General features: G+C 52.7%; 9 protein-coding genes across 9 annotated transcripts; 5 read left to right on the plus strand and 4 right to left on the minus strand.

Moving 5' to 3' along the window:
• The first annotated feature begins 179 nt into the window (after nucleotides 1-179).
• Nucleotides 180-1,524, plus strand: BDV59DRAFT_121408 (1-acylglycerol-3-phosphate O-acyltransferase SLC1). The gene is made up of 3 exons (XM_073686807.1): nucleotides 180-273; nucleotides 349-1,104; nucleotides 1,154-1,524. The coding sequence occupies exons 2-3, from the start codon at nucleotides 393-395 to the stop codon at nucleotides 1,309-1,311; spliced, it is 870 nt and encodes a 289-aa protein (XP_073543971.1). The 5' UTR covers nucleotides 180-273; nucleotides 349-392; the 3' UTR covers nucleotides 1,312-1,524.
• On the minus strand, nucleotides 1,461-2,838 carry BDV59DRAFT_121416 (4'-phosphopantetheinyl transferase family protein). The gene has a single exon (XM_073686808.1). The coding sequence runs from the start codon at nucleotides 2,704-2,706 to the stop codon at nucleotides 1,738-1,740; it is 969 nt and encodes a 322-aa protein (XP_073543972.1). The 5' UTR covers nucleotides 2,707-2,838; the 3' UTR covers nucleotides 1,461-1,737.
• Nucleotides 2,839-4,684: 1,846 nt separating this feature from the next.
• BDV59DRAFT_210491 (class I glutamine amidotransferase-like protein) lies at nucleotides 4,685-6,887 on the plus strand (the record flags this gene model as incomplete). Its single annotated transcript, XM_073695611.1, has 6 exons — nucleotides 4,685-4,745; nucleotides 4,793-4,869; nucleotides 4,922-5,338; nucleotides 5,413-5,628; nucleotides 5,819-6,111; nucleotides 6,176-6,887. 6 exons carry the CDS (start codon nucleotides 4,685-4,687, stop codon nucleotides 6,759-6,761), a joined length of 1,650 nt encoding a protein of 549 aa, XP_073543973.1. The 3' UTR covers nucleotides 6,762-6,887.
• BDV59DRAFT_121431 (nuclear cap-binding protein subunit CBC2) lies at nucleotides 6,815-7,808 on the minus strand. The gene is made up of 5 exons (XM_073686809.1): nucleotides 7,606-7,808; nucleotides 7,451-7,545; nucleotides 7,358-7,402; nucleotides 7,117-7,308; nucleotides 6,815-7,064 (listed from the first exon to the last, which is right to left on the minus strand). Exons 1-5 carry the CDS (start codon nucleotides 7,666-7,668, stop codon nucleotides 6,932-6,934), a joined length of 528 nt encoding a protein of 175 aa, XP_073543974.1. The 5' UTR covers nucleotides 7,669-7,808; the 3' UTR covers nucleotides 6,815-6,931.
• A 43-nt stretch (nucleotides 7,809-7,851) lies between these two features.
• Nucleotides 7,852-10,897, plus strand: BDV59DRAFT_187130 (uncharacterized protein). The gene is made up of 3 exons (XM_073691139.1): nucleotides 7,852-8,293; nucleotides 8,348-10,638; nucleotides 10,698-10,897. Exons 1-3 carry the CDS (start codon nucleotides 7,973-7,975, stop codon nucleotides 10,753-10,755), a joined length of 2,670 nt encoding a protein of 889 aa, XP_073543975.1. The 5' UTR covers nucleotides 7,852-7,972; the 3' UTR covers nucleotides 10,756-10,897.
• Nucleotides 10,898-11,235: 338 nt separating this feature from the next.
• On the minus strand, nucleotides 11,236-12,180 carry pin1 (peptidylprolyl isomerase ESS1). Its single transcript, XM_073691140.1, has 4 exons — nucleotides 12,069-12,180; nucleotides 11,608-12,008; nucleotides 11,433-11,549; nucleotides 11,236-11,383 (listed from the first exon to the last, which is right to left on the minus strand). Exons 1-4 carry the CDS (start codon nucleotides 12,069-12,071, stop codon nucleotides 11,374-11,376), a joined length of 531 nt encoding a protein of 176 aa, XP_073543976.1. The 5' UTR covers nucleotides 12,072-12,180; the 3' UTR covers nucleotides 11,236-11,373.
• Nucleotides 12,181-12,336: 156 nt separating this feature from the next.
• On the plus strand, nucleotides 12,337-13,291 carry BDV59DRAFT_187133 (DNA-directed RNA polymerase II core subunit RPB9). The gene is made up of 4 exons (XM_073691141.1): nucleotides 12,337-12,520; nucleotides 12,599-12,770; nucleotides 12,948-13,037; nucleotides 13,084-13,291. Exons 1-4 carry the CDS (start codon nucleotides 12,441-12,443, stop codon nucleotides 13,126-13,128), a joined length of 387 nt encoding a protein of 128 aa, XP_073543977.1. The 5' UTR covers nucleotides 12,337-12,440; the 3' UTR covers nucleotides 13,129-13,291.
• Nucleotides 13,292-13,999, minus strand: BDV59DRAFT_187135 (mitochondrial 54S ribosomal protein uL14m). The gene is made up of 4 exons (XM_073691142.1): nucleotides 13,884-13,999; nucleotides 13,739-13,823; nucleotides 13,444-13,668; nucleotides 13,292-13,386 (listed from the first exon to the last, which is right to left on the minus strand). Exons 1-4 carry the CDS (start codon nucleotides 13,896-13,898, stop codon nucleotides 13,316-13,318), a joined length of 396 nt encoding a protein of 131 aa, XP_073543978.1. The 5' UTR covers nucleotides 13,899-13,999; the 3' UTR covers nucleotides 13,292-13,315.
• Nucleotides 14,000-14,087: 88 nt separating this feature from the next.
• Nucleotides 14,088-16,575, plus strand: BDV59DRAFT_187136 (histone-lysine N-methyltransferase set9). The gene is made up of 2 exons (XM_073691143.1): nucleotides 14,088-14,481; nucleotides 14,542-16,575. Exons 1-2 carry the CDS (start codon nucleotides 14,371-14,373, stop codon nucleotides 16,327-16,329), a joined length of 1,899 nt encoding a protein of 632 aa, XP_073543979.1. The 5' UTR covers nucleotides 14,088-14,370; the 3' UTR covers nucleotides 16,330-16,575.
• Nucleotides 16,576-16,601: the final 26 nt, after the last annotated feature.

Raw genomic sequence — 16,601 nt, forward strand, 5'->3', positions numbered from 1 at the left:
CGAAAAGAACAGGCGGTGAGCGGTTCCCCAACGGAAAATGAAATCAGAGAAAAGAAAGGCGGAAGATTGACTTTGTCTTCCCCAGACTTCTTTCGTCCTCCACTCCCTCCTCCTTTCTCACCCTCTCTCTCTTCGGCACCGTGGTTGGGAAAGTCTTCAGGAGGTTTTTTGTTTTCTATCGCATTAACTCTCTCTGCCATGCCTTAGCCTTCCTTCAAGAACCTCACTCTTTAAATACTACTCCCGTGTCTTGTCCACCTGACCGCATCACCGGTATGCCCCTCATCCCGGATATATCCTGTCGCTAAATACCCATATGTAACGTCACTAACCGTGTTCCACGAACAGGATCCCCCAGGTTCTCGCTTTCCAAGACGTCTTCCTTCTCCACCATGTCCGTCTTCTCTTATATCGCCTCGGGCATCAGCTCGTTTGTTGTCGTCACGCTCTCTCTCTTCGCTCTAGGCCAGAAGGTTCCCCGCGCCGCATTTGTCGCCCGCTGTCTCGCAGCATATGGCTCGCTCCTCATCTGTGCGGTGTACGGTGTCGTCGCCTCCATCGTGCTGCGCCTGGTGGGATACGGACGGGTGTCGCAATGGGCCACAGCTCGCAGCTTCAAGTGGGTCATGCGGTATACTACTGGCGTGCGATTCGATATTGTCGAAGGCAATGAGTATCTCTCGACCCGTCCGGCCGTGTTTATCGGCAACCACCAGTCTGAGCTGGACGTCCTGATGCTCGGTACGATTATGCCGCCCTACTGCAGCGTTACGGCTAAGAAGTCCCTACGCCATGTGCCTTTTCTCGGCTGGTTCATGTCCCTCTCTCGCACCGTCTTCATCGACCGCGCCAACCGCGAGACTGCCGTTAAGGCGTTCGACGGCGCAGCGAACGAAATGCGCACCCACCGTCATAGCGTGTTCATCTTTCCAGAGGGAACCAGAAGCTACTCGGACAAGCCCGAGATGCTGTCGTTCAAGAAGGGTGCTTTCCACTTGGCTGTCAAGGCGGGCGTCCCCATTGTCCCGATTGTCAGTGAGAACTACTCCCATATCCTTTCTCCACGGAACGTGCGATTCAACTCTGGCACTGTCAAGATCAAAGGTAGACTACTTATGTTGGGTTTGGCTTACTCTCGCTAATGGCATCTTAGTTCTTCCTCCGATCAGCACTGAGGGCATGACTTCTGCCGACGTTGACAACCTCACCAAGTCGACTCGGGAGTCTATGCTCAAGACCCTTCTGGAGATGTCTGCCCCGGAGCAGGCCGCTGACTCCACCAACGCGAAGTCCACTGCGGTTGAGATCTGAGACATGCAAGCGACACTTACGTCCGAACATCTCCTCAATAGATGTGTCTTCCTGTTCCCGCGACTCGCCTGCACATCGTTTCAGCATATTTTTGATTCCCAATCATTTGCGGGTCCACCAAATAACCGCCATCCTCGAATACTATCCGAATACCTCATTAAACGAGCCGATACACTACCTTTACGAAATGCACGACGCATAGACCTGGCCGTCATTCGGGACTCAGCCCGAACGAGGTCAGGAAGCTAGATATATGAACAGCATGCTTCCCATCAGACGTCTAAATGACCCCTTGGAAAACGAGATCCCTGCGCTATTGCATCTTGTTTCAATAGACCGCCTCTTCCATGTCCTTACATGTATATAGATAGCATCATCACCATCCAATGTAAATCCCGAAATAATAAAAAGAATCCCATCTACTCCTCACCCATCCAAACACCTGCACGATCCCCTCGCGCAAGGCGCCACATCATCAATCGTAATCTTCTGTAAAGCTCCCCAAGCCTCGCCGCCACCCGTAGACGCCGAACCAACCCGCCCACCCCGCGCCGCCGTCGCAATAAGATAGTTATCCTCAAACGCCTCGATCTCCACGCGCACGTCCTCTACGGCCTTCCCATACAGCGTCGTTCGCACACCGGTGTACGGCGCCGTCGCGCGTGGCTCAGGCACCACCACGTTATCGAACTCGAGCTCCCGCAGCCACTTCGCCAGCAGCGCCTCCCCGGTCATCTTGATGTAGGCCTCCTTGAGGGCCCAGAACGCATAGAACAGACGGCAGCCATACGCGGGGTCGTTTCTGTGCGCGGCAGTCGATTTGATCGTGGCGATCTCCCGCGCCGAGAACACCTCCGCGAAGATGTCGACGTAGTCGTTCAGCGCGGCGAGCGTCGAAGGCGCGTCGGCGCGTCGCTCGTTGACGCAGGTGATGTCGATGCCGACCTGTGGGAGGCACGGGAGCGGGGTGGACGCGGGATTTGGCGGGGTGGTGGTGGTGAACAGCTGTTGCGGTTGCTGTTGCTGTTGCGCGGCGGTCGACGTACCGGCGAGGGCAACGAGGGAGGCTTGGTGGCTGACGTTGAATTCGAGAGTGGGTAGAGTGGCTGCGTGCGGGGTGTCTGCAGTGGGGATGAAGCAGGGGCGTTTGTGCGGCGCTGGGGTTCGGCTGATGGTGATGCTGCGCCAGGGGATGTGGCAGGTGCGGTGGATGAAGAGGTACTTGAGCAGGTTGGAGGCGAGGGACATCTGGCGGTCCTTTAAGTGGTAGAAGCGGGTTATGGCTTCTTGGTCGGTGGGTTGGAGGGTGTCAAGGAGGGGGAGCGGTGGATGGCTTTGGAGGTTGCGCATGTCCATGTACCATCTTGTGAGGAGGGGTTGGTCGCTGGAGGCCATAGCTGCGGATGCGGTTGTTGAGTTGGAGGAAGATGGCGTGTACTTGGGTTGGATGAGGGCGAAATTATACACCAGAGTCAATCATAACATCGTTATTCGTCAGGTGGGAATGCAATGCAGTGTTGTTCGTGGAATGACGGTGACGATGTCGTCCTGATTAGATTGTAGATGCATATCACATGATGGATATTAGGGTTTGGATGCATCATGTGTTCTATACATCTACATCGCAACATTACCTTCTATCGCCCCTAGATGAATTTGTAGGGCCACTAACAGGGCAGAAGCAAGAACTCAATTGACAAGTAGGTAAACTGACTCTTTCAATATCTCTTCCAGCAATTTCCATATCGAACAAGCCACATAGCCATCTTCGTATGAAGCCGTGATACGCAACGTTGAGCCGCATTTTGACCCTCCCTAGCCACAGAGCAACAATTCGCCAAGTAGGCACTAAGAATAATGATAGATCAATTTGGTCCATTTTCTGATTCTCGTTGAGAAACATACCAACGCATGTCGTATGGATGATACCACCGGACCTAAAACCTTCTGCTGGATAAAGGTCGGTCGTGCAAACCCAACAATCTCCTGAACGACGGACAAGCGTAGTTCACACCATAAAATTGGAATGTTTCTATAGCCTGAAACCTGTCCCCTTGCCAGATCTCAAAGCCGTGTTGGATAGCTAGGTGTACAGGTGGGTCCGGGAAATCGCCAGCTTTAGAACTGTTGGCAATTCTCGATAATCCATTGATGAAACCTGACATCCGGCGCTGCATGTACTCGCACCAAGGGTAAAGCAAACTTCGGTCAATGATAGGTTGGATCGAAGGTGGTTGGCAGGCAAATCCACCCAAAGTCAGAGCCGGAAGGAAGCCTGGGTGGTAGGAACATCTTAAATTCCGGCCCCCCAGCCTCGAAATCGGTCCCTGATCGATCTAGATATTTCTGTCTCTGCATCCAATGATTGCGGTGTGCACAGCCGCATTATTAGATCCCAGAGAGTCGTAAATTCTGGTTTCCGCCAGGTGGACTATGTCCGTTTGAGACCCTCGTATGTTTCTTTCCTTGGCTGCAGTTATCTCATTCAAATAGCAAATATGCCAGAAGCCAAGCACAACCCTGTTTTCCTCCACCCAGGTGGGGTGTACAAAATAACCCGGAAGCCTTTCTCTCTTGACGAACGGAATCGTAAGGAGATGTTGCATGGAGTCAGAAATGCACAGATGAGCCATCATATGGATGCGGTGACAAAGAATTATAAACTCTCGGAGCTGTTGAGGTGATCCGATAAGCTCCCCTGAGAGTATTTCTTCTTCTGTGATGCCGCGTTTGGGATCCTTAGACGAAGGCAGGGAAAGGATCGCGTACGCACAGAGAAAACCAGGCGCATACGTAACTGAATTTCCCTGTGGACCGTCGAGTTAACTACAGCGGGGACAATGTCTTTTGACCAGTTATTGAACAAATCCCGCAGTCTGGAGGATGTATTGAACAGACTCCAAAGACAAGAGACATCTGGACATTGGCTGAAGATTTTCAATAAGAGCGCACTGGGCAGGCGCTCCATATTGTGAGGCAGTGGTTCATTGACGTGCTTGGTATACTCAAAGGGAGCTTAGAGACTAGCATATATACGTACTATACCGTAACGTCATTCCTGAGCAATTTTTAGGTACTAGGTACTACTAGTATTTTTCGGTGGTCCCTATTATCAACCCTGGAACTTCCCCTTAGTATGCATGATCATTACGTATGATGATTGCGACGTCCTTCCATAATGAAGCAACGGAAGATTCTATTTCTAGGGACTCTGATCTATGGTTTTTATAGGTCAACTAATAATCCCCAACCCCACCTAGTGCTCAGGCAATGGTGCGATACAAATACGAGGCAAATGAGTCAGCCAGGACAACTCCGATAATCACATCTGCGGCACGTCGCATCATATTGTCAATTATGCTCAAGGATAAAAATGACCCAGCAGCAAGGAAATCCTGACTTTCATCTTATCGGGACCTTTACCCGATACTCCAGTATGACAATTTTCCGATACAAGCCTCAATCTCTAACACGACCACAGGCTGGACTGCGCGTGTAGAGACAGTTTTGGAGTATTTTCAGATCCCATACACGGCGAAAACAATTCAGCTCGCAGATGTGTGCTTCGCAACCACGCGTTTCATTCAGGAGCAACACTAATGACGTCTAGGTCCGCAAAGTATCCAAGACAGGGCTCGTCCCACTGCTTGAATGTCGCTCTCTAGGAGACAATATTCGCATTAACGATTCCCTAGCTATCTGTGAGTTTCTTGCGGAATCCAACCCACATCTTGATCTCTGGCCTCGTGACCGTCAACTGCGGGCACTGGCCCGGAGCGCTGCGGCGGAGATGCATTCCGGCTTCCAGACAATCCGAAACACCTATCAGTCGAACTTCGTCGCGCGATTCACCGGTAATATTCCCATTACGGAACAGGGGCGAAAGGAAATCGAGCGCCTTCTCACGCTGTGGGATACCTCCCGGAAGTTCACCAAGGCTCGGCTAGCTGAGCTAGGTGAAAGTGACGAGGGGTTCCTTTTTGGGGCCTTCAGTATCGCGGATGCATTTTTTTGGCCTGTCCTATGGGTTCGTATACCTCTTCATTTAGACCTATCTACAGGGATGATTGTCTCAGTGGGCGATGTTAACGCCTGCCCTAGCGCTTCCGCACCTACGACCTCCCACTTGACACCGCCAATAACGATGCACTGGCTTGGATGGAAACGATGTGGAATGATCCCACTATGCGGCGACTGTCGAGTAGCTACTACCGCCAGGCGGACCGTCCGGAGTCACGTATCGCGCATTATGATGATATCTTCAAGGGATACGATGATATTCAGGCGGGACAGTTCCCAGAAGATTGGACTTTCACGGTTCCTCGGAGATGAATCAAGTACCACTGTCTTTGTAGTTAGACAAGACCCGTGATAGTATACGAGCACAGTGAACAAATGCACTGGACAGAATGAACTCCAGATCTACTCCGTAAGATAGAGCTAACCCGATGTAGAAGGTGGAACTCCGTGCGGAAAAGTCACGTGTGCGGGTCAATGACCGATATAGAGAGCGGCGAGTGGCCACCGGTTGACTCACAGATTCTCGAAACTCTCACGCAAGACGATGAATATCACTGTAGGGGTCCTTGCCTTACAAGGCGCCTTTTACGAACATGTCCAGCTCCTGAAACAAGCCGCAACGGGCTGGTCCACGGCCTCTCAGTGGCATTTCATTGAAGTGCGGACCCCGCAGGAATTGGAAAGATGCGATGCTCTGATTCTTCCAGGGGGAGAGAGCACGACTATGTCTTTGGTAGCAGCTCGGTCGAACCTCCTGGAGCCCCTGCGAGAATTTGTGAAGTAAGTCTGCGCGCAATCCCCAGAATTACATGGGCTGACCATCGTTGGTTTCTTTTTTCCCTAGGGTGCATCGCAAACCAACCTGGGGTACCTGTGCCGGACTTATACTCCTCGCCGAGTCTGCAAACCGAACAAAGAAGGGTGGCCAGGAACTTATTGGGGGTTTGGACGTGCGGGTGAACAGAAACCACTTTGGTCGTCAGACAGAAAGCTTCCAGGCGCCCTTGGACCTGCCGTTTCTTGACACCCGCGGAAAAGAACAGGATTCTTTCCCTGCGGTGTTTATTCGCGCACCTGTGGTCGAGAAGATCTTGCCACACCAGGAGGGCACCCAGACTGAAGAGACCCAGCGAGACGAGACCGTTGTAGCGCCTTCGAAGGCCGCTAAAGACGCAGTTGCGCGCGACGCGATGGCAACTGATGTGGAGGTATTGGCAACTCTTCCTGGAAGGGCCGCCAGATTGGTCGCCAGCCAGGGAACAGCCATCAGCCCGGAGAAGGAAGCAGGCGATATTGTTGCCGTCCGGCAAGGAAACGTCTTTGGAACGAGCTTCCACCCCGAGCTGACAGGTGATGCGAGAATACATTCTTGGTGGTTGCGCCAAGTAGAAGAATCCGTGAAGAGACGACTTGAAATGGAGCAACAATAATACGCGGACGGGTTGTGTAAAGGAACAGCAAATTGCTGTATCTTGTGTGGTGGTGATATCAACATCGGGTATAAAGTGTAAATAGTGTCTTTTTTGGGTGTTTTCTACCCGTATGATAGAAATAGACTATGCAGACTCCTATTGCGCCAGCCAGATAAATCCAAGTTTGATTACCTACCCTTACCATATTCCTCTTCTTCCCGTCGCCGTTGATCATCCGCATATGCACGTCCGTAACCACCACGGCCAGGATCATACTCTTCTCGGTATTCGTCGCGGACCTGGCCGCCAGACTTTCCACGACTGCCCATGGATTAGTATTGTTCCTTGTACGCTTCCCACGCGGTATACATACCCATATTGCCGTCCCTCCTCAAACCCAGGATCAAGGTCTGTCCGAATAATTCTCTCGTCAAGCTTGGTTCCACCAATGTACTTCAAACAATCCAGTGCGTCCTGATGGGTGTAGTATTCAACAAAGCAGAAGCCGCAGGGGGTCTTGTTGAATCGGTCGAGGCCCATGACTAGACGCTTGATCTCTCCGCATCTAGATCGGTTAGAGGCGTAGGAGAAATCAAGAGGATACGAGGTCTCACTTGGCGAAGAGTTCATGGATCTGCTCTTCCGTCGTGTAGAAGGAGCTAGGACCGTCAGTCAATTCATATCTGACGGGGGAAGATGAAACATACAGATTGCCAACATAGAGCGTTGTCGCATTTCGCAGGTTGTCCACTGGGTCTTCAGCAGGATGAACGTCGTCATGGCTGTACTTGCGCCTCTTGTTCTGTTCGTATCCAGTGTTAACAAAATCGGTGTCGGAAGACATTGGAGGCTGTAAGTCTACCTTTCCCAGATAGTAAGCACTGGGCCGGTCGAGCCTTTCGACTGTGTGAAGGGGAGCTGCCATGGTCAACCACGAGGGGGCAACTAGACCAAGAGACGAGGACGATGGGGGTGCGACTGAGGGAGCGACTGAGGGATATGCGGACGGAAGATAGACGGGGAGCTCCAGCAACCACCGAACTTGCGCCGGTCTTGGCACTCGACGACTTCCGCCTTCACCAACTAAATTTCCCCGGACACCGAGAGCTGTTGATCCTCCCTCACCCACCAGTGTCGCTGTCCCTCACTGCTGCTCAACCCCTTGTTTACTGGGTGTGGACTGGATTCTCACCAATTTACTCTTCTTCGGGGCAATCGACGCTTCCACAATGCCGAAAGTCATCAGTTACACTCCTCCCTGGCTTTCGCGTCCGTCGTCTGGCGCTGCACTGTTCTCCAGCCCTGCGGGGAAAGCTCCGGAACAGGTTGCGCAGAAGCTTCAGCGTGATGTGCTCTACCAGGGCCCTACAAGGACTTTGGGGAAACGGGGAAATGAAGTCTTCACGGTCGTGGATAATCAAATCCGCTGGTCTAGCCTGACCCGCCTGAAGGATGAGTGGCAGCAACAGACACGCCTGAAGAAGAGTACCACCGGCCAAAGTGGCGATACAAAGTCACAGGCTAACGGTGAAGGTGGTTTGAGCTACAGAGTACGCACAACGATGCAATTCGCAGGGTGTATACAGAGTTCTGACAATTTCCAGGTCTTGACCGTGCCGGTCTATGAGAAAATCCGTCAAATCATCCCCTCTCCCAACGGCGCACTGCTCGCTATCGTCGCCGACCATACTGTCTTCGTTGCCGTGCTTCCGGATATATCGCATCTCTCTGGGTCGGATCGCTCACCAATCCGTGTGAAAACATACCAGCTTGGCCCTACGACGCACGTTATCCCCGAATCTCCCGTTGTCTCGGCGCTGTGGCATCCTCTTGGAGTACACAGCAATCTGGGTGGTTGTATTGTGACGGTGACTGCAGATGCTGCAGTTCGGGTGTGGGAACTGGACCGAAATAATCACTGGTCGTTCGATCGTCCTACTCTCGCAATTGACCTGAGGAAGCTCGTGGATGGGACTTCCTGCGACCAAGATTTCGCTCCGTCTGGGTTCGGAAGAAACAAAGGGTTCTCTGCGGATTTTGTCGACATGGAGGTTGCCTCCGCTTGCTTCGGCGGAAGTGGAAGCCCGAGAGAGGACGCGTGGGCTCCGATGACCCTGTGGGTCGCCATGAGGCCTGGCGACCTTTACGCATTGTGTCCATTGCTCCCTTCGAAATGGCAGGCGCCTGCCACTACCATCCCATCTTTGTCGTCGGCTGTGATCCCGAAGTTAGCGGCTTATCAAGAGGATCCTCTGGACTATGAAGAGGAGCTGACGGCTAGTCGTCAGCAATATGACTGGCTGACGGAGATCGACACCCAGGAACCTCTAAATGTCATTTCGGATCCAGAACTTGGATCATCCACGGAGGTCCTCGCGCGTCCTGCCAATCCCAGCGCTATTCCTAGGTTACAGGGTCCTTTCCGTATCGAGACTGGCGACGAGATTGACGATCTGGACCTCTGCGATATTCTGGTCATTGCATCTAAAATTGATACGGACGCTCTTATGATGGGCGAGGATGAAGAGCTGGCCTTGGAGGAGAATGATGACAAACTGTCGGCAACAATCATTTGCCTGACTACGGGAACGGGCAGAGTGCATATTTGTCTCGAGCTTGACGGTGTTGAAGGACAGTGGCTCCCTAAAGCCAAAAAGAACGCCTTCCGTACACCTCTATCTGAACCATCGGACCTGGTGCTTGTGGAGTCTTTGGATACTCTGAAGGAGAATGAGCAGTCGCTGGCAAACTGGCCTACTTTGACTAAAGACATCCAGTCCCAGTATAGCTTTTTTGTCACGAACGCAAAGAACGTCATCTCTGTCTCGCTATCCTCGTGGGTCCAGCGCTTGGAACGAGAATTGCAGGCTGAGGATACCAGCGGCTCCGCCTTCCGTCTACAGGTGCTCTGCGAGGGTAATGTCTCTCAGCGTGACCCGATTATCCAAGTGGATGGGAATGATGTTAGTGTGAGAGATCAACAGGATCATCTCCCTGCCTGTCTTGTCTACTACGACTACGATCTTGGTTATCTACTTCTCACCCATCTGGACCCACATCCGTATGCCGCCATCATGGATACCCATGAATTCTCATTGCCAGCATTCACGAATCTGCGTTCCATTGAGGCCGATACACAAATGCCTGTGTCGCCGACAATGCCTCCCCGACGCCCTCCCTACCAGGTTCCGTCAATTTTCTACTCGGGACCGCCCATGGAGACCTTTGTGGACAGGCATGTCCCCCATCGCCAGCGTCATACTCTCAAAGAGCAAGTCCGGTTGTCTCCAGCTACCCTTGATCTTGTTGCTGCTGCCCACAGGATTCTTTCCAGCCACACGAATGCTCTCGAAAGAGCAGCATCAGACCTTTTCCGCCGCTGCGAGCGACTGCAAGGTGAAATGCGCGATCAACTGAAACAGCTCTCTGACGTCGCTGAGCGCATTAAGGGGGTGTCAAGTGAGATTGGTGAAGACGGCCAAAGGAAAGAGGGTTTCCGGAGTACTGAAGCGCTTGACAAGAGACTCAAATCTGCGAAAGACAGGCAGGCTGAGCTTGTCCAACGCTATGAAACACTCCGTAACAGGGTTCTCAAGTCCGGTGGTCGACCTCTCAGTGAGAAGGAGAGATCCTGGGTCTCCGAAGTCGACGCGCTGTCGGAATCGTTCGCCGAACCTCGCGATCCTGAGAAGAGCGAACAGACTGTCTCTGGACGGCTGGATGCTGTGAAGGGCATTGCCACCGACCTGGTGGCTGAGGCCAAATCGATTGCTTCCAGATCTTCCATCTCCCCCGAGCCAAGCAGCCCGGCATCTCCAGGGGGTACGCAACCACGCGTTCCGCAGCGCATCCAGCGAGCTAAAATTGCAGATGCCATGAAAATGGTGGAACGAGAGTAAGTCTTCTTTCCGTTGACCCAACTAGTTTCCATGGACTAACAGTGCTGCGATTCAGATCGGCTGTTATCGAGGCTATTACATCTCGATTGGATCGACTCAATACCTCTGTCTGAGGATATCCATTCCGGCATGCAATTACTTTGTTTTTGGCCTAGTTTAAATTTCTATATGCATAGGTTCCTGTCATAGCCATGAAGCAAATATTCCATCAAGCTACAGTGACCTTATCTCCCGATTGACCCTTCTCTGTATGCCTCTGTACACTTCGTGTCATGCATTTAGCAGACGATTGGTGGTCAGAGCACCATCTAGGACTTTGCACAAATCCACTTATCTCGTATACACAATCCTCTGAGTTTACGAGCCGGGTGGATGTAGGTGTTTATGTATTCCGTATGGTGTAACAGCTCCTCTCTGTGATCCCCGATTTATAAGTATGCAGGGTAGGGTGATCTTCTTTTCCATCTTGCAGGTCCGTTGGAATTGTCAGGATCAATGATTTTACTTTAGCCGCATGTCTGTTGCTCCTTCTATACCGCGCGTGTTCGTGATGTCCACAAGTTCCATCAAGAAGGGACAGATGTGCTATTTTTCTGTCATCTATCTCCTACTCTGTCCTGAGTGCTCTCTTGTGATTGAAACCAACTAGGTAGATAGCTGTAATGTATTTGACCTTTCTAAGTACATGTATCTTTTTCGTTGTGGCATTTGGGGGCGTTAACATAGGACATTCATTGAACACTATCTTTAAGTTAGTTTACCGTGCCGCGAATTATAGAGAAGAACATACCGCTCAATCAAGTGAACTCCCGATGCCGTATCCACGATGCCACTAACCTGACCAGGCTCGAGAGCGAAGGCCGCATCCTCAAACTCCTTCTGCATCTCACCACGTCCGAAGAAACCACTGCGGCAGCGTTAGTCACATCTATGGAAGGCTGACAATGGCACCAGCGCAAACGTACAGATCACCATTCTTCCGAGCACTGCTGCAATCTGACTCTGACTTGGCAATCTCTCCCAGGCTCGCTTCCCCAGACTGGATCCGCTTCTCATACCCTTGCAGGATCTGGATAGCCTCCTCCTTCGTCCGGGTGATTTCAGCCTCTCTCCAGCTGCTGGGGCGTCTGCTTTCTCTGTGCTTCACCAGGAGATGGCTGCAACGGATCTTTCCCTCGCCCTGGCCGAACTCGGGCCGTCCGGTGGGAGCGCTGTGGTAGTTGGCCATGTAAACCTTGAGCTTCTCGGTATCAGTGTCCGCCGGGGGTTCCCAGCGAGACTCTTTTGTCGCGGGGCAGAAGTAGTACGGGAGGTTCTTGGAGTTGGAGTGACGGACCTCCCATCCTGCCGGAAGACCTGTTTCGACCTGAACGGGGATCAGTGGAAAGCTCCGTCATTCCCATGGCCGGGGGACGAGGACACCCACCATGATGGGGAATTTTTCGAGTAATATGCTATGATGTAGACACGGTGTATATGGGTCTAGATATATGTGGGGTAATGGTGCGTTAGACCGCAAGGGATTGAGGAGTTGAGAGATAGAAAAGAGGGAGAAGAACAGCTCCTGCGGGACCAACTGCGGGGGAAGCACGGAGGGGAGGCAAACACGGCAAACAGTGCAGACACGGCAAACATCGCCGCCGATCCGATCGAGACTAGCGCGCAGGCACCGCTGCTTCTCCCAACTTCCGTCACTCTTTGTCGCCGTCGCAGACAACATCCTTTCAAACCCTCAGCATTGACTGCACCCACCTACAGCGCTTTTTGATTCTCGACAACTACTTCAGATATTGCCGTCATGTCCGCCAGTCCGTCCCCCTCCGCTGGAGGCGACTCCAAGCCTGCTGAACAGGTTCACTTCCGCTTCTGTCGTGAATGGTAAGACCAGTGATTTGCTGATGTCTTTTTTCTTCCTCATGCATGCAGCGAACTGTGCTAATATTTGTGTTTATGCAGCTCGAACTTGCTTTACCCTAAAGAAGACCGCGTGAACAACCGGTTGATGTTCACCTGCCGGACTTGCCACGTTGGAGAGCCCGCCAGCTCTTACTGTGTCTACCAAAACAAACTCAACACCCAAGTGGGAGATACTGCCGGTGTGACTCAGGATGTTGGGTCGGATCCTACGGTTAGTCTCCCTGGTTTCTGTACCCTTTGTGGGGATGAAATCACCTGCTTTTCCTGCGGTACAATACCGGAGGATGAGTATGAGAGTCAAGGGACAGCGGAGGCGCCAGTTCCGACATGTCGGGGGATTTCAACTACGGAGGATTTCCTTGGCTAACATGCTTCGTTCTCTTCTCAGCTCCCACGGTCCAACAAGCTCTGTCCAAGCTGCGGCGAAGCCGAGGCCGTCTTCTTCCAGTCGCAGCAGCGTTCGGCGGAGACCGGAATGGTAAGTGATCTGGCTTTCACGAAGGGACAAGTCTGACGATCTCCAGAAACTTTACTATGTCTGCTGTGCTTGTGGTAATGTCTTCACGTGATCGGTTTGCGCTTGGTTCTTATAATGTTTCCGATACCCGTTATTTGTGATGTTTTGCATAGTTCCGGTGTTATGGTTATGGCGAAATTGTTGTGTGGTTAGACGGCCGTGCAAGAATGGCAGAAAAGACTTCTATTGGTACACCGTAGAATATTTGAACAAGTAACAAGTCGCTTTCATATGGTATATTATACATGCATAGGCGCCAAAGACAAAATTTTCGACCACTGCTTCCCCCGTAGTTCCGTAGCGACGACTCCTAGATGTACGTTAGTGAGGAGCGGTCGAAGGCTAAGCGGACTGATGTCTCACTGACCGTTCATTCTGGTTCCAATGGGGTCACCGGATTTGTTGATCAGCACACAGGCATTGTCATCGAACTTGACAATCGATCCGTCGGGACGCTGCATTTCCTTCCTCGCGCGGACGACGACGGCATGGCGGATGTCTCCTCGGCGGACCTTGTTCGCAATACCACTGCTGTGGGCGGTCTCGGGGCCGAAATTCCGTTGCTTCTGAACCACCACGACGATTCGGTCACCTGTTTCATTCAAGACGGACGATCGGTTAGAGACGGCTCTCTGGACAGTATTTACTCGGAGAACACGCACCAACTGTAGCTGGACGCTTCTTTTTCAAGACATTCACGCACTCGACGACGGCCGCGCCGGAGTTGTCGATGCAATTCAGCATCGTCTAGACCGGGGTGGGGGGTTAGCCAGGGGAAAAATTCTGTGGATCAGATCGCGAACTCACTTTTAATTGAATCATCTTGTGTGTAGACCCTGGGGGCGGGGAAGATGTAACTGGGGGGAAGATGTGCCGTTCGAACTGGGTGTCGCGAAAGATTTCCAGCAGGTCCGGACCGGAAGGTTTCGCCGAGCATCCGACCCCGGACGGAGGATTGGCATCGCATGGGCAACCGCAGCCGTGTTGGATCTTCTCTCTCATTCCCCCCCAATTCACTCGCGCTAAACCCCCTCGGAGGTCTTCCTCTTTTCCTCCCTCTCTCCAGAATGTCGTTCGGTGAGGTCCTCACCTGTTAGGCTGAATTTGGTTTCCATTCACGCTCCTTTTGGCTTCCGTCCTTCTTTCCCTCAGTTCTTGGTGTTCTTTTCCGCTTTTCCCGCGACTTCTCCTTGTCCAGGAATACAGCCCATAACTTCTGCGCCTTCTGAGCCATACCCTGCAGATACTCCGTACCACCGACGCGTATGGGGTATTTTTGAACCTGCTGATTGTCATGGCGCCTTCGAAAGCGAGATCCAGCCCCTCCGTCGACCGTCGCGACCGTCTCACCCTGGCGAAACTGGCCAGCTATGACGACGTCGCGACGGATGCGCTGGTTGATCGGGTAAGTGTTGTCGCTTCCACTGCCGCGCAAGGAATTGCTCTGACAGTTGCGTTCTTCCAGGCTTACTTTTGGACGAACACGCGCAAGAATCGGACCAAGTACATCCCTTTGCGAGGGATTCTGGACGACAAGGTCGCCGAGATTCTCCTACACCATGTAATCGTCGCCAAGGACGTGGTCAAAGCCGAACGCGAACTGTTGGCGATCTCCGGTCTCAAGAAGTACATGGCTAAACTGGGGAATGACCGCGAGAAAGACTGGTTCCGGCGCCATCTGCGCAAATACATCGAGATGTACCTGCCGCATTGCCCCTTTGAAGTTACGACGACCAATCGGTATACCATTACCGAGCAGGAAGCCGCGATTTGTGCCCGCGAGTTCATCAAGCAGGGCCAGGAGATCAAGTATCTGAGCGGGACTCTGGTACCCGTGACCCGGGAAGAGGAACAGGATTTGGACCTGAAAAGGAAGGATTTCAGTATTGTGATGTCTAGCCGACGAAAGACCCCGTCGTTTTTCTTGGGCCCCGCCCGTTTTGCAAACCACGACTGCAATGCCAATGGCCGCCTCGTCAATCGCGGATCCGAAGGTATGCAGGTCGAGGCGACCCGGAATATTCACATTGGAGAGGAGATCACCGTCTCCTACGGAGAGGATTATTTTGGAATTGACAACTGTGAGTGCCTTTGTGCGACTTGCGAAAAGGCGGTTCGTAATGGATGGGCACCCAAGGTCGATTCCGAGGCGTCAAGCCCGGCTTCGACGCCGGCGCGCAACGATGAATCGGCCTCTACGCATGGATCTCCGTCACCTCAGAAGCGCAAATATGCCCCGGATGTCGAGCCGGACGTTTCGCTATCGCCTACGCCTCAGAAGAAGAGGAAGTTCTCCCGCCAGTACTCGAAACTGCGGAGGGAAGTCTCTCTTGCTGACGATGCCCCCTCTGTTGAGCCGGGCCTACAACCGACAACCAACCCCCCTGCTGTGGAAACTACCTCGGATACAGCGAAAGGAGAGTCAAGGAGCAACGATGTCGCTGAAAATGACCACACCGCACACGTCCACGTCCCTGATACTCAACCCCCGGGTTCTGATGGTGACACTTCGTCGTCCCCCGGAGTGGACGAGTCGCAACATTCGTCAACTTCCACCGCGCCTACCTCCCTCTGCGACGTCAAAATAAAGGTAGAGGAGTCGACTGAAGCCCCAACCCATGAACCTGTGGCGATCGCCCAGGGAGAGAGTGTACCTGACAGCCAGCCGGACGAAGACTCCCGTCAAGTCCCCGCCGGCAGCGAACATGAAGTGCTGTCCGAGCTGTCGGAATCACTAGAGTTAGACGATAAATCTGGCACCGTGGTGAAACGGAGGAGACGCCGAACACGGCGCCAAGTGGTTCCCTCTGTCGAAGACGAGTTACAGCGGGTGCGTGTCCCCGGAGACTACACCAAGACGCCCAAATTGCTCGCGCAGCAATACGATCGATGGGTGGAGTGTGGCACGTGCGGAATATGGTTTGTCCAACACAATTCGTACCTCACGCGCCGCGAGTGTCCCCGTTGCGAGCGACATTCCATGCTGTACGGGTTTCAATGGCCCAAGACCGACAAGGACGGTCCCATGGACGATGAGGAACGCGTGATGGATCACCGTACCGTCCACCGGTTTATTTATCCGGAAGAAGAGGCTCGCATCACCCGCCGATATCGAGGCGTCAGTTTCGGCGTCACCCCCACCCCGGAGCTGTCTGAGCCACGCACCGAGACCGACGACAGCGAAGCGTGCGACGACCGACGCAATACGCGGGCAAGCAGACGGCGAACACGCTCTCTGCGGATGACCATGTAACGACGATAACACTTCTCTGTAATGTTGGATGTTGGATGTTGCGAATGGAGTTGGGCCGTGTAACATTTGTTTGGCGTTGAAATCTGGTCTTTGGTGTTTCTGGACGGTGCCCTTTGATGTATAGAGTAGTGACTTATGCTCCATCTTTAATTCAATCTTTTGTACACTAGAGAATCCCTCCATCTTGAGCGCTTCTCCGCGGTTCCCCCGCATTACGGTGCACTACCGAGGAATTATATATCTGCACCAATGACAGCCTCCCATTTCTTCTC

This window comes from Aspergillus ambiguus (assembly GCF_047715705.1).
Source record: "Aspergillus ambiguus strain CBS 117.58 unplaced genomic scaffold BDV59scaffold_45, whole genome shotgun sequence".
Taxonomy (NCBI): Eukaryota; Fungi; Ascomycota; class Eurotiomycetes; order Eurotiales; family Aspergillaceae; genus Aspergillus; species Aspergillus ambiguus.